We start from the raw sequence: 14,529 nt of genomic DNA on the forward strand, positions 1-14,529 counted from the left end.
GAAGACCAAGCAGAGTTTACTAAGGTATGCAGGATAATTCAATATTAGGTAACCTATTAATTTATTATGCTGATAGATAAGGGAAAACAATTACATGAATGGTTCCACTGATGCCAAAAAGTCATTTGATATAATACATTTCAGACTTTTTAGCCAGTAAAATGAGCAGACACTGCTTAAGCTAGAAATTATAGTCATGCCTAATGATGGTTAACATTAGAAACATTTCACTGAAGTTAAGAACAAGAGAGAGAACCCTATTTCCAATATTTAACTGTATAAAATGTACTAAGTGATGCAACTGGAGAGAAAGAAATGAGTGTGAAAAAAACTGGAAAGACAGAAAGCCATCATTATTTTCATATGATTGTGCATATGAAACATACAAAAGATTCAACTGAAAGTCTACATGAACAATAGTAGGATACCAATAAGAGAGTGGTAACAAAACAACACAAAGAAGGTGTAAGTTTTCATATATACCACCTTATAGTTATCATTAATAAAATAATCACAAGATGATATAGCCAGGAATAAGCTTACCAATAACAGTGCAGAGCTTACATGAAAGCTTGAATTGGGTGGGAAGGGGAGGCGACTATATTTATATACATGCAAAGTAACCTCACTAAAGGTTATCCACTGTAGCATCATCTGTCATAGCAACTAGTATAGGAGACTAATTAGAGCTATGGTATATCCATATATTGGAACACGACGTAGCCTTAAAGTAGCAAAAAAGAGGAAGCCCTCTGTGTATTAATATGAAAAAATTCCCCAATTACTGACATAAAATGGTGGAAAAAACTCTGTGCCTTATAATGACAACTATATTTAAAAGTGAAGGTGAAAGGTGCTCAGTCGTGACTGACTCTGTGACCCTATGGACTATAACCCTCCAGGCTCCTCTGTCCGGGGAATTCTCAGGCAAGAATACTGGAGTGGGTAGCCCTTCTCTTCTCCAGGGGATCTTCTCAACCCAAGGGATCAAACCCAGGTCTCTCGCATTGCAGGTGGATCTTTACCATCTAAGCCACAAGGGAAGTCCATTCAAAAGTGAGGGAGACTATATCTTCGCTTTTGCTTCTGTATATATTAATCATGTTTGGAAAGAGGACAGAGTGGGAATTTGCTGGGTGGGGACAAAAGTGGGAAACAGACCTTTTACTGTATATTTTTATACACTTGCTGATTTCTGAACCTCATGAATGTGATACTTATTCCCAAATTAACTATTTTTGTAATTGACTTAATATAATATTATGTTACTCCAGTATTTCCATGAAAGGCATGACATGAAGGGAGCAGGTGTGAAATACAAGGGAAGAGGTGACGTACTCAACCTCCTCTGCTCCTTCTCTCTCAGTGACCCACATGTCGAGAACAGGTTGGGGCAAACCACCATCTCTGTCTGCTCCACTTGGCTCCTGCAGCACTTCTGCCTCCAAGTCATCAGGCTCTGCAAGGCAAAAACAGGGCAAGAAACAGGTCTCAAAGCAAAATCCACTTAGAGAAAACAAAGTAAATCTCTTATAAATGATCACACCTCGTTTCAGGCTAGTGTAGTAATTGCAACAAAAAATCAGTAGTTTATCTATAGATCCTTAATCTTACTGTCTTTACACTCTAGTTGTTTCTGAAATAACAGACTTCTCCTTTTGCATTTTCACTGCAATAAAAATACCCAGAGAAATATAGTGTACTCTGTATTTTTCATTATTATCAAGAAGTTTTTCTTCATTAACATTTCAGTAATATACAAATTGCTTTCTAGACGACATAAAAACTTATAGAATTAACACTATCTATGGCCAGAAATATGGAAAGAAAGTAGAATATAATATGATTGATTAGTAACTGATGGGAAAGTTCAATCATCAAAAAAAAAAACAACAAAACCTTCTTACCTGGACTTTCACAGTGAAAAGGCGAATATAACTAGGATGCTAAACCTATTTTCCTAAACCCTCAAATAATTAATAACCAGGGAACTATCTCTGTTCTCTGGCAGTGGCTCATTTTTCACCTGAGTGATATTTCCTGAAAGTTAACAGCAATGAGAAGAGAGTTTCTCTCTTCGTTTGTTAATTTCTCTTTTTCCTGTCCAATTATCTAAATTATTAATACTTTCTTGTTTCAGCCACCATGGCCATTCCTTTTTTTTCTTCTCTATTTTAAAAGTTTCTAATTAGTTGTCCTGTTTTAGAGAGATGATTCGTATTATACCAATTCTTAAAATTTTTATCTTTTATTCAAATGATTTTTTGGTCACCCTTTCAAGTAAGCACTTGGAGGAGGGATGTCCTGCTCAAAATTTTTTAAACGAGTAACTGTTCTCTGGCACCTTAAGCCACATCAATGTGACTCATTCCACAAACTAGATTTGTGACTGTACTGCCCACAAAGGCAACGATATTTACTACATGGCTCTTGCAGAAAAAGTGTCCCAGCTCTAATAGGCTATACAGTCACTATTATTAAATATACACCTAACAGGTTCTTTTTTTTTTTTTTTTAAGAAAAGACATAAGATACCCATTAACTAAGATTCTAATGAACAAGAATATTTCACAAGACTACAAGGTCACACATGTGGCAGCTGTCCAGCCTTCCTCTCATCCAGAGGGGGCTCTGTTGTCCCAAGTCCCTCAGTCTGGATCAGCAGTGTGATTGCCTGGACCTGTGGGGTACAGCTGGAGTCCTGTAGGCCTGGCCACATCCAGCCTTTTAAGAGAATCAGCAGTTTCCACTTTGGAATCTGGAAGTTTAAACCACCAAGAAAGCAGTTTAAGGACCCTGGAGAGACAACATGGCAAGGCCCTGAGACTTAAAGCACAGGAGTGGGACCCAGCAGCGCAGGCCCAGCTGAGCCGAGATGCCAGGTGTGGAGTGACAGCATCTCCCACCCAAGTAAGCGCAGCTGATGGCTCAAAACCACTGAGAGATACCAGTTGATGCCATGAGGAGGAGAAGGAATGTCCCAGTTCCTAATCCACAGCTCAGTTCAGTTCAGTCGCTCAGTCGTGTCCGACTCTTTGCGACCCCATGAATCGAAGCATGCCAGGCCTCCCTGTCCATCACCATCTCCCGGAGTTCACTCAAACTCACGTCCATCGAGTCAGTGATGCCATCCAGCCATCTCATCCTCTGTCGTCCCCTTCTCCCAATCCCTCCCAGCATCAGTCTTTTCCAGTGAGTCAACTCTTCTCATGAGGTGGCCAAGTACTGGAGTTTCAGCTTTAGCATCATTCCTTCCAAAGAAATCCCAGGGCTGATTTCCTTCAGAATGGACTAGTTGGATCTCCTTGCAGTCCAAGGGACTCTCAGGAGTCTTCTCCAACACCACAGTTCAGAAGTATCAATTCTTTGGCGCTCAGCTTTCTTCACAGTCCAACTCTCACATCCATACATGACCACAGGAAAAACCATAGCCTTGACTAGACAAACCTTTGTTGGCAAAGTAATGTCTCTGCTTTTGAATATGCTATCTAGGTTGGTCATAACTTTCCTTCCAAGGAGTAAGCGTCTTTTAATTTCATGGCTGCAGTCACCATCTGCAGTGATTTTGGATCCACAGAGTGTGAGATAAATCAAGACAGTTAAGTCACTAAGTCTGGGAAGCAAACTGCTTTGCAGTGAGAGATAACTGAAACAGAATTTCCTATCTGTAGATAGGGTGTTGACACAACGAAGGTTAGATATGTGCACTAGTTTGGGGACAGGCCAGCATCTGACACTGAAAGGTTTCAAGGAGGCTGTGGTGAGAGCCTGGCCCATGAAAGGCGGTTACTAGAGGCTGGAGGAAAGGGCATTCTTGTGACCTGGTGGCAGAAAGTGGCCCTGTGACATGAAAAAAGATGAAAGAAAATGCACCTAAGAGATTCAGTGACCGAGCTAAGGAGCTATCTGAGTAGACCATTTACAGTGCCAGTGAGATTCCTAAGGCAGCCACTTATAAACTACAAGGAGAAAAAGGTGAGTTGAAAAAAGATCAGTGTAGCTCATGAAGAGAACTCAGAAGAGGCAGTTTCTCAAGGGAAAAGATGCCTCCGAATAGACACTAACCTCAGGCAAAGTATGCCTGAGGTCTCAGGGCATGGTCTCAGGGCAAAGACAGAGGTCAAAAACAGAAGGCCGTAAGACCTTCTGCTGGGGCACAGAGGATTTAAAGGTCTGTCTTTCTGACTCTTGCTGTTGGACAAGAAGATTGCTGAGCATCTCAATTGCCTTCCTCACAGAAACTGCAGGTAGAGGGCACAGTCTCAAAAAAAACAAACCCAAACCAAATACCCCAGTGGTTTTTCACTAAATGTCAGTAACATTCATACAAAATTTACAAAATCATTAATACTTGCAGAAGCACTCCCCAGCGTGATTGAAAGGAAAGATATAGCCCAAAAGAAGAGCCTTTGAGGGTACCAGTGTTTGGTGGGAGGGAAGCAAGCCAGCCAAGCTACTCCTGGTGGGATCCCATTTCTATGTACCCACAATCTTGTACCTTCCCTATTTTTGACAAGGAGTCTCACATCCTCTTCATCACTGTTAGATTTATGAGTGAAAAAGCAAGTGAAAAGAACTCTCTAGGTCTTCAGATTGAAAGTAAATGTATTCAAAGAACTGCATCCAAAGAACCTCATTTAAACACAGACTTGACCTTGAGGACAACATCTGAGCCAATGTCATAATAAGATGTGGCTATGAAGAGTCAGTGTATTCTGCATGTGAGGGGATGTAAATAAGTTTGGTAAAAGGGCAGACATTAACATTAAAGATGGCTACAAAAACAAAGACTCTTGACAGTCCATTGGACTGAAAGGAGATCGAACCAGTCAACCCTAAAGGAAATCAACCCTGAATAATCTATTGGAAGGACTGATGCTGAAGCTCCAATACTTTCGCCAGCTGGTATGAAGAGCTGACTCACTGGAAAAGACTGTGATACTGGGAAAGACTGAAGGCAGGAGAAGGGGACAACAGAAGATGAGATAGTATCACTGACTCAACTGACAGAAGTTTGAGCAAACTCTGGGAGATGGTGAAGGACAGTGAAGCCTGGCATGCTGCAGTCCGTGGAGTCGCGAAGAGTTGGATATGACTAAATGACTCAACAACAACAAAACATTTAACCCTTTTACCCTTGAGAGGTGTCTGTTTCCCCTCCCTCTTAATCCAGGCTTGTTTGTAACTACTTTGACCAATGAAGTACAGCAGAAGCAACCCTGTGCCAGTTTGGAGACTAGCTTCTACGAGTATAAGCAGCTTCTACCTGTGTACCTGTGAGCCATGGAAGACGTCAGACCACCCTGTTGGACAGAGTACAGAGAAAGGCCTGGAGGCTGTATGAAGAGGAAGGGGCAGGCCTCACCATCTTTCAGCTGTACCAGTCAGGACACCAGTTAAGCCCTCTTGGACCCACGAGACCAGGTCATCACAGAGATGACAGCACATGCACTAGAAAAGTACGGCGGTGAGCCAGGGCTTGACTCAATTCCCAACACACAAAATGAGGAGACAGAGTAAAATTGGCTGTTGTTCTAAAACTGGGAGACAGAGTAAAATGGATGTTGTTCTAACACTACGTTTTGGGGTGATTTGCAATGTGGTGATAAAAAAAGACCCGGTACTGGAAAAATAGTGAACCTAATTTGAGATGAATCACCCAAACATAAACAAATATTTTGAAGGTTTGTTTATAAGGAAGACAATGAAGTATTATTAAACCAAATAAATCTTTTGCCCCATGAAAACATACCCTCCAAATCTCCTTCTGCTTTCAATGCTGTCTGTGGAGATGCTTCACTAATGTTTGGACTGTTTGTCTCAACAGAAGAATCAAGAGTAGCTGGTGGGTTCATTTCAAGTGGAATACATTTTACTTTTTCTTCTTCAGTAATTAAGGATTTGAAATTCTCGCTTTCAGGAGAAATCTCTGAAACAACAAAAATGAAAAATCATGCTATGTTCTCACACTGACTTGACTTTTATCTGCAATAGCATTTAGAACAAAGTTCACTCTCACAGCAGGTAACTACTAGTTAAGTTCTGTTATGTACTAGAAATTAATAAATGATTAAGGCACATGATAGTCAAATTAAATTTAAATTTGAAGGCATTTTTGTTATAAAGATACTGTTTTTCAGGTTTTTCAGATCAGTTAGAAAAATGTTTGACTTTACTTAAAAATCACAGCTCTCATTCAGTTTTTGAACTTAAGACGTTTCAGCATCAAAGCTATGTATGACACAACAGTGTACGAACCTTTGTGAAGGACTGACACTTAGTTTAATGACTAATTTACTGTGTCTGGGTGTTTATGGTGTTCTCCACTTGAGAAACCAGTGATACTCTTTCCTGAGTACCTAGTTCTCTGTACATTCTCCTCTAAGCTCTGTACCTCATCTGTAATTACTGATGACAAGCAGAGCTATGAAGATGTATCAAACTGTACAACTGAATAGGATATTTTTCTAAAATTATGGTGTCATACACAGATGATATGACTGACCATCAAAACTCTTCTATTCACAGGGACTGGGTCTACATTATGCCTGTGGATAGACATTTTAATGATTATGAACTATACAAATTTCTTAAAATAAAATTTATTTCTTAAAATCTGCAAATATACAGAATGAAGTCATATCATTCATATGTATGTAGTTTTGTAATAATACTGTCAAATTAATAAAAATATTTCACCTTTGTTGTATGAATGTAATTTTATTTTTCAAAACCACTCATATATGGTTTTGTTGAGTGATTACATATGTATGCATAGGAATGCTTTGTTCAAATGTATTTCAGATTTTCAATGATCATAAACAAACCTTAACTTTTTGTATAAAAACCCTTTATATAATATAAAATGTATAATATTATACATAATACTCAGAATACAATTATTTTGGTAAGTTAGTTTGCATTTTTAATGTCTCAGTTGCAGCATTTAGTTATTTGAAACATACTGAAGCTTGACAATAGTTACAAAATAATACAGTTACTTGATAATAAAGCCACAAATACCAAGTGGTGAAAAAATTTAAAAATAAAAATAAATTTCTAAGGTGGTTAACATGGTTTATTTGCCTCTTCCTTTGGGTGAAACTTTTACATCTATACAGAAATGTCAGAATTACATACACACATACATATGTGTATATATATATCAAGGTGCTATCTTTAAAATTATGAACTCAAGTTTTTGTGTGTTTTTGTGGCAAATGCTCAGAAACTTTCCATCCTTTTCACTGCTGTCTGGAGAGCATGGATTTGCCCGAACAGCTCACTGCAATGACTGGAAGACACCCAAGTCAGCCACATCCACTCCTTGGAGATGCTGCTCTCCAGTTCACTGCTGGGAGCTCCCACCCGGGTTCTGTCTTAGCTAACCTGCTAGATTTATGTCTACACCTTGAACAAGCCTCCTGGATCTGGGCTGGTCAATTCATCCCCATGATGCTTTCTTCCCCTCACCTCAGTCACTCCATGTTCACATCTTAGAGATCCTGTCACTAAACACAGCTCCTCAGAATGTTCAAAGTTAACTGTCCCACCTCCTAACCCCTAACATCCTGTATTCCCACTCATCACCCTCTGCTACCCCACCCAAACCCGACCAGGACTCACAACCCACTGAACCTACCACAGATACTCTCCTTACCTTCCCCATTAAAATTTAAGCAAGAGTCCATCATTAAAAACATTCTCCTCCAAAGGTCCTCAACCCACTGTATTTCCAGCAAACAATTCCATCTTCTGTCTGCCATGTTTGAGCACACGTGACTGAAGTAGGTGGGGAAAAGCAGAGAGCCTTGCTCACTGTCTCTGCTTAGTTCATCATCACTAAAGTCAGGCAGGCCCTCTTTGCTGCCCACAGTCCATCTGTAACCCTGGACCAGCAGGAGCTGCCTAGTTCAGTTAACCCCCTTAGGGAACAAAGTTGTGAACAGGTATCTGTGAGCTGTTTTACCTTACTTCTTCCTAGTCAACAAGAACAAAACTACAGTGTTGCTCATGCTTTGGAACATTTTCCCTTCACCAAGCCTCATCAACAGTCTGACAGTGGCAGAGATCACACCTGTGATCTGTTCAGTCTGACTCTTCTGCTATAAAAAAGTATCTATTAAAACCAGGAACAAGCACCATGAAGACTGAAGACTGGTCTACAGGCTTTCAAATGCAATGAGAAGAAAAAGAAATGATCAAATAAATACTGGACAAAAAAACTATTTCCAACTATTGATGATATAATCTACACATGTAACCAACCAAAGGAAAACCAACGTAATGGAAAAATAAGCAACACACTTGACTAGGCACTTCAAAAAAAGATTGTATACATCTTACTAAGAAATTTTTGGATAACACACGAAAGCATGAGCAACAGAAGGAAAAAAAAAAGAAAAACAAAAAGCGAGACTACATCAGAGTAAAAAGCTTCTGCACAGCAAAGGAAAAACCAATAAAATAAAAAGGGAATCTACAGAATAATAAAAACTATTTGTATACTATATATGTGATAAGAGTTTAACATAAAATATTTAAGGAACTCATACAACTCAACAGCAAAAAAAATCTGGCATATTAAATTTTTTACCATTATTAATTAATGATAGCAATTTTTAAGTGGGCAAAGAATAATTAACAAGGACCTACTGTATAGCACAGGGAGCTCTATCAATATTCTGTAAAGATCTATATGGGAAAGGAATCTAGAAAAGAGTGGTTTTCTGTATATATATATAACTGAAGCACTTTGCTGTACACCTGAAACTTCCACAACACTGTAAATCTATACTTCAATAAAAATTAAATTTGTTTTAAAAAGTAAAGGAACTGAATAGACATTTCTCCAAAGACATACAAATGGCCAACAGATATATAAAGAGAAGCTCAATATCACTAATAATCAGGGAAATGCAAATCAAAATCACAATGAGAGATCATTTCATTCTTGTTACCATAGCTATTATAAAAAAAAAGGAGAAAAGGAGAGATGACAAATACTGGTGGGGATGTGAAGAAATGGGAACCCTTGTGCACTGTTAGCGGGAATGTGAACTGGTGTAGCCCCTCTGGAGAACAGTACTGAGGTTCTTCAAACATGAAAACAGAACTATACAGCAATTCCATTTCCGAGTATTTCTTGAAAGAAAATTAAATCTGAATCTTGAAGGGATATCTGCACTCCTACATTCACTGGAGAACTATTCACAGTAGCCAAGACATGGAAAGAAACTGAGTGTACACGAACAAATAGATAAAGAAAATGGGGGATGTGTGTGTATATATATATACACACACACACACACAATGGAATAGTATTCACCCTTAAGAATGAAGGAAATCCATGGAAGATATTATTCTAAATGTTACAAATAAGTCAGACACAAAAAGATAAACACTGTATGATATATATAAATGGAATCTAAAAAGCCGAACTCACAGAAACTGCAACAGTGGTTGCCAGGGCCTCAGAGGTGGGAGAAACAGGGAGATGTCTCTAAGGGGTACAAGCCTTCAGCTGTTTACATTTATGTTTATGCATAAATTTCTAGAGCTCTAACACACAGCGTGGTTAATTACAGTTACCACTAAATGTACAGCTGCTAAGAGAGTAAATCTTAAGTGTTCAGGCATCACATACACAAAATGGTAACTAAGTATGTTTTTAACATTATTTCTAATATAAAAAAAATAGCTTCTCTGCTCACCATTTCTAATAGATGTGTTTTCCAGTAGTTCTGTCTGAAGTTGTAGTTCAGCTTCTCCAAGTATCCTCAGAACAGAATCTGTAGGACTTTTCCCCCAGACTTTTCTTGGAGATCCACTAGGATCTAATTTAATAACCTCTCCCACTATATGTTCTAAAATAAAAAGATATAAAAAATTTCAGTGATAGAATCTAATAACAACATTGCATTAAAGGCAGATTCTAGTTTTAGGAAATATAAAAATGGAAAAAATGTAAGTTATGTTTCTATAACATTTTTACTTGAGAAAAAAAATTTTAAACTAAGAATAATTTGGGATAGTACAAAAATAGATAAAATATGTTAATATTTTGTTTCTATAAATTGCAGAGAATAGAAAAAAAAATCCTAAGACAAACGTGATATGGATTAAAAGTAGAGAAAACTATTCTAAGAAAATTTGTTTTATCTTCTTTAACCTAAGTAAGCAACTGACACTTCCTATTTGACAATAATAATTTGGGGTTAACCTTTTGAATAAAATTTTGCAAAGCAAAACAGAGAAAATCACCTACTGAAGTTTGAGTCTTCAGAACATTTGGTAATAATTAATACATGAAGCATATAGGTACCCAGCAGTAATAGACAGGATATACTCTCAAATATTATGGGGTATGTAAGTGATACCAACTTTCAACGGTGACCAAATACATGATACATATTTTTGTGTACCCGTCCATGAAAGTAAATACCTGCAAGTTATCAGACAATATTCGGTTTTGTTTAGGCAAAATGATTACCAGTAAGAAACGATTTTTAAAAGGATGGTTAAAAAGATCAAAGAACACTGAAGAGACCCATAACTTACAGCCAGCCACATGGTATCTGATAGAGGTGACAAAGCAATCTGAATGGGGCTGAGGGGCTGGAAGTCAGGTGAAGGGGGTGAGGGATGGAAGGTGGGGACCAGGGTTGTACACAGACAACACTGTGAAGAGCTCATGGAGGAATTCAGAAATGGGGGAAGGCTGAACAACAGGGTGAGGAAAGAAACAAGGAGGCCACCAGGCAAATGACTTAAGAAAAGAGGGGAGGAGGGCCGTGAAGTAAAGTGGCTAGACTCCAGTGACACGAAGTGAGCGGTGAGGAGGCAGACAGGACAAAGCAAGTGGCATGAAAACCACAGGGAGCCTGGCTCAGGCATGGGAAAGGACACTGGATTTTCATGCTCCCTGAAACCAAGGTCAATCAGGTACTGAGAAGCATGGCAGGCTGTACTTTGACTCTCAGGCTCTTTTCTGTAAGGTTCCACCAGGGGGCACTGCATCCCTCCCTTGCCCTCACAGCTCAGCTTCCAGAAGGTGCTCCTCCCTCACCTTTTACTCACTCCTTAATCCCCAGATTCTACTTCTGCCCCCTGACCTCTAGCGACACTGCTTTCACCAAGGTCACAAGGCCTCCTCTGACAAACACCGTGCAGATTTTCTAGCCCTCATCTTGCCCTCCTCCTCTCTTCCCTTTAAATTCATATCACACTCTCAATTTTCCTTCCCTGATGCATCCTCATTTGCTTTTCAAAGTTATTCCTCTGACATACTCGTAGACTTCCCATGAAGCCCTTACAAGCCTGTGTGTGTGTCTGTGTGAGACAGTAGGACTCAATACATAACTGCCTGCTGTGGAGTCTGTGAACTTTGCTTCAGGGTATTAAAAAGAAAGAATTCTACCAAAATGGCCCATCAAAAAAACCACATAAAACAGCACTCAGGCGGTGATCAGATCAGCCACCTAAAAAGCGAACCCCCACCAGCATGTGTCTCATCAGTTCCCTGCTGCACTCCAGGGCCGGGACAACGTGAGACAAGGGCAGGGGCTCAGGAATCCTCGCTGAGCAAAGAAAGGGATGGCCTATGAGACTCTCCACAGGCCTGCTCAATACCGCCCGACCTTCCCAGATTCTGCCCAAGTGCACTCTTCTGATTCTCACCAAGAATTACTCCTGGTAACAGGTGACTCTAAGGTGGGAGGAAGGGCTGGAGTAACACAGGTTACATGCGTGCCATTCGTTCTTGCTTTCACATCACAGATCGTTGGGAAAAATCCTCTCATGGGATTTCCCTGCTGGCACAGTGGATAAGAATCCACCTGCCAATGCAGGAGACATGGGTCTCCTGGAAGATTCCCCATGTCTCGGAACAATTAAACCTGTGTGCGACAACTACTGAGCCTGCACTCTAGAGCTCATGTACTGCAACTGCCTGTAAGCCTGTGCACCCAGAGTCTGTGCTCCACAAGAGAAGCCACTGCACTGAGAAGCCTGCACACCACACCAAGAGAGCAGCCTCTGCTTGCTGCAACTAGAGAAGCAAAGCAACAAAGATCCAGTGCAATCAAAAATAAATAAAATGTTTAAAAAGAGAAAGCTTAAAAGGGTGTTTAAAAAAAAAAAAGGTGAAAGCCCTCCCACGTTGAAGCAAATGGTTTTCTCCATGTCTCACTTATTACAGAACCCCCTCCAGGCTCTCAGCCCCTCTACGTGGGGCGTCCTCAGTGTCTGGCCACACGGGGGCCTGGGTGGACCAGACGGCACCTGGGCACACTCATACGCACTTTCTGTCACAGAGAAGGAAGCGTCCAGGGCCAGTTCGTCCACAGGAAGCACAAGCTGGCCTCCTGTCTCCCATTTTTTTCGATCCGATACAACTGACTTTTCTTTTTCCAGCTCTTTGGCATCTTCATGAACAGTTACTGTACCCGTTTCACGACGACTCTGCCTTCCCTTTTCATTTTCTTGAACTTTAAGATTTTGATTTAATCTACGTAGTATTTCTCGTTTACTCTGAAACAGTTAAAATGTTGTATTTTAATAGTGTATGATTAAGTGGAATGATTGACAGGAAATTTGAAAACTGTACCTACTGAAACAGCACTGTTACTCTTCTGCATTTCTTCTGAGGTTTCTTGGGCATCAGTTAGACTTTGGTCCTTTAAAAACAGAGTAAGAAATAATGTTATTTTAAAGCATACCTTAAAATTTTTGGTATTTTTACTTTTTGTTTTTCATTAGCATTCCATGCTCCTTGTTTTTTTATTCCTGTAAAATGTTAACATAGCTTCCTTCATTATCAGCAATGAGAAATAATTACTTATTATCATCTAATAGCTGTGATATATGCTAGAATGGCCAATTCTCAATTATTGTCACATTTCTGGGTTACTAGATCAGATATTTAACTATATCCCCTTCTTCTTATTTAACTATATCGTGTTCCACTTTGGCACCTGATTTTTGATAAATATAAATATATGGCAGAAATTTTTTAAAAATTAATTTTTATACTCAATTAGAATTAGGGATGTTTTGACAGATGAATAATCAAGAGAGTGTGTGTTGTTTGTAAGCTGTCTTTATGTCTCAGGTACATATATTGTTATTAAGCCATTCAGTTCAGTTCAGTTCAGTTCACTCGCTCAGTTGTGTCCGACTCTTTGCGACCCCATGAATCGCAGCACGCCAGGCCTCCCTGTCCATCACCAACTCCCGGAGTTACTAAACATAATTGAGAACTGGCTTTTCTCCCTAAGCAAAGAGTAACAGTAAAGAGTCCTATGTACTTTGTGCTAATGCTAAAATAAATTTTGTTTTCTGATTAGTATAATCAAAGTAATTAGACCAACTAATATATGAAATACATAAAAAAAGAAATTAGTAGTTACAGAAACCATGAAATCAAAGGTACCTGGAAGACTCAGGGTAAGGAAAAGCAGTTCTCAAAGTTTTAAGGAAGTGATATTTACCAAGAAAACCCATAAAGGAAAAGCATTTGGTTACATGGATTACCTCAAATTTTATTAAATAGTGGTCAGTTTCAGAGTTATACCTGTAAATCAGACAAAGAGCATTTTACCCAGTGAAGTGGCAGGAATTAGCAGTCGCTACAACCAGAGAGGTGAGCAGCTACATGGGGTGAGACTGGGACCGGGCAGGGCCCACATCTGGCATCTGAGGGGTGGAGTGAAGAGTGCAGCACACAGTCGTTACCAGAGAGGAGAGGAGATGAACCCTGCTGAGCAACAGTGCTTTCCTACAGGAAGTTCTTGAGAGTTAACCAAGACTGGTACTTCCTACATAATCTTATTTCCAAGATAAACACAGAAGTTTTAGAAAATTGGTGTGCCAATAATATCAGTGCTGTCTGCCAAAACTGAATGAAATTCAACAAATAATAGGCACAGACTTCAACAACCAGGAAAGGAAAGAATCAGGTTAATGTGTAACATGACTCAGGAGACTGTTCCTTGGCCCGCTGAGTTCCAGGCTAGAATCCCACATCAGGAGTCCCTTTCCCTCAACCTCAGAATAGAGTGCTTCCCATTTCATCCTGATGGATACCTGATATGTACTTCCAAGTTTAAACTTTTTACCTGCCCACAGTTCTTTGTTTTACACTCCATATGGCATGATAGAGATTCAAAAGTAGAAGCTTAAAGAAATAACTGATTAATTAAGTGAAATTATGCTGAGTCCTCTAACATTTGCTATACCAAGAAATGAACTTCTGCTAATTTTGACTGCCAGGGAGTAAAAGTGTTTTTCTGCATTATTTTTCACACATTTCTATATGTTCAAGAGTCTTTTAGAGTATTAGGGAATCATTTTAATATATTTTTATCTATCAGGTGGTCTTATATGTGAAACCTAAGAGCAGTGAGGCTCCAATACTCAAGAGTAAACCGTACATGAAAATCTTAAGAATTTTTTTCCCTAGAAAAACCTAATCAGACATTAGGAATTTAGGTAATTTAATTAAATTTAGTCCCTTTAGTATTCTTTGAC

At 39.3% G+C, this 14,529-nt stretch overlaps 1 protein-coding gene across 4 annotated transcripts in view; it reads right to left on the bottom strand.

Moving 5' to 3' along the window:
* NEK1 (NIMA related kinase 1) overlaps window positions 1–14,529 on the bottom strand; it is a 133,845-nt gene that overhangs the window by 28,176 nt on the left and 91,140 nt on the right. For 3 of the 4 annotated variants that reach the window (XM_027548929.1, XM_027548930.1, XM_027548928.1), the window contains 5 exons: window positions 12,612–12,677; window positions 12,303–12,531; window positions 9,714–9,866; window positions 5,753–5,929; window positions 1,339–1,459 (listed from right to left, as the gene is read on the bottom strand). In XM_027548929.1, coding sequence (XP_027404730.1) covers window positions 1,339–1,459; window positions 5,753–5,929; window positions 9,714–9,866; window positions 12,303–12,531; window positions 12,612–12,677 — 746 coding nt within the window. The remainder of the gene's footprint in view (window positions 1–1,338; window positions 1,460–5,752; window positions 5,930–9,713; window positions 9,867–12,302; window positions 12,532–12,611; window positions 12,678–14,529) is intronic. The other variant, XM_027548931.1, reaches the window with a different exon arrangement.

Source organism: Bos indicus x Bos taurus, chromosome 8 (genome assembly GCF_003369695.1).
Source record: "Bos indicus x Bos taurus breed Angus x Brahman F1 hybrid chromosome 8, Bos_hybrid_MaternalHap_v2.0, whole genome shotgun sequence".
Lineage (NCBI taxonomy): Eukaryota > Metazoa > Chordata > Mammalia > Artiodactyla > Bovidae > Bos > Bos indicus x Bos taurus.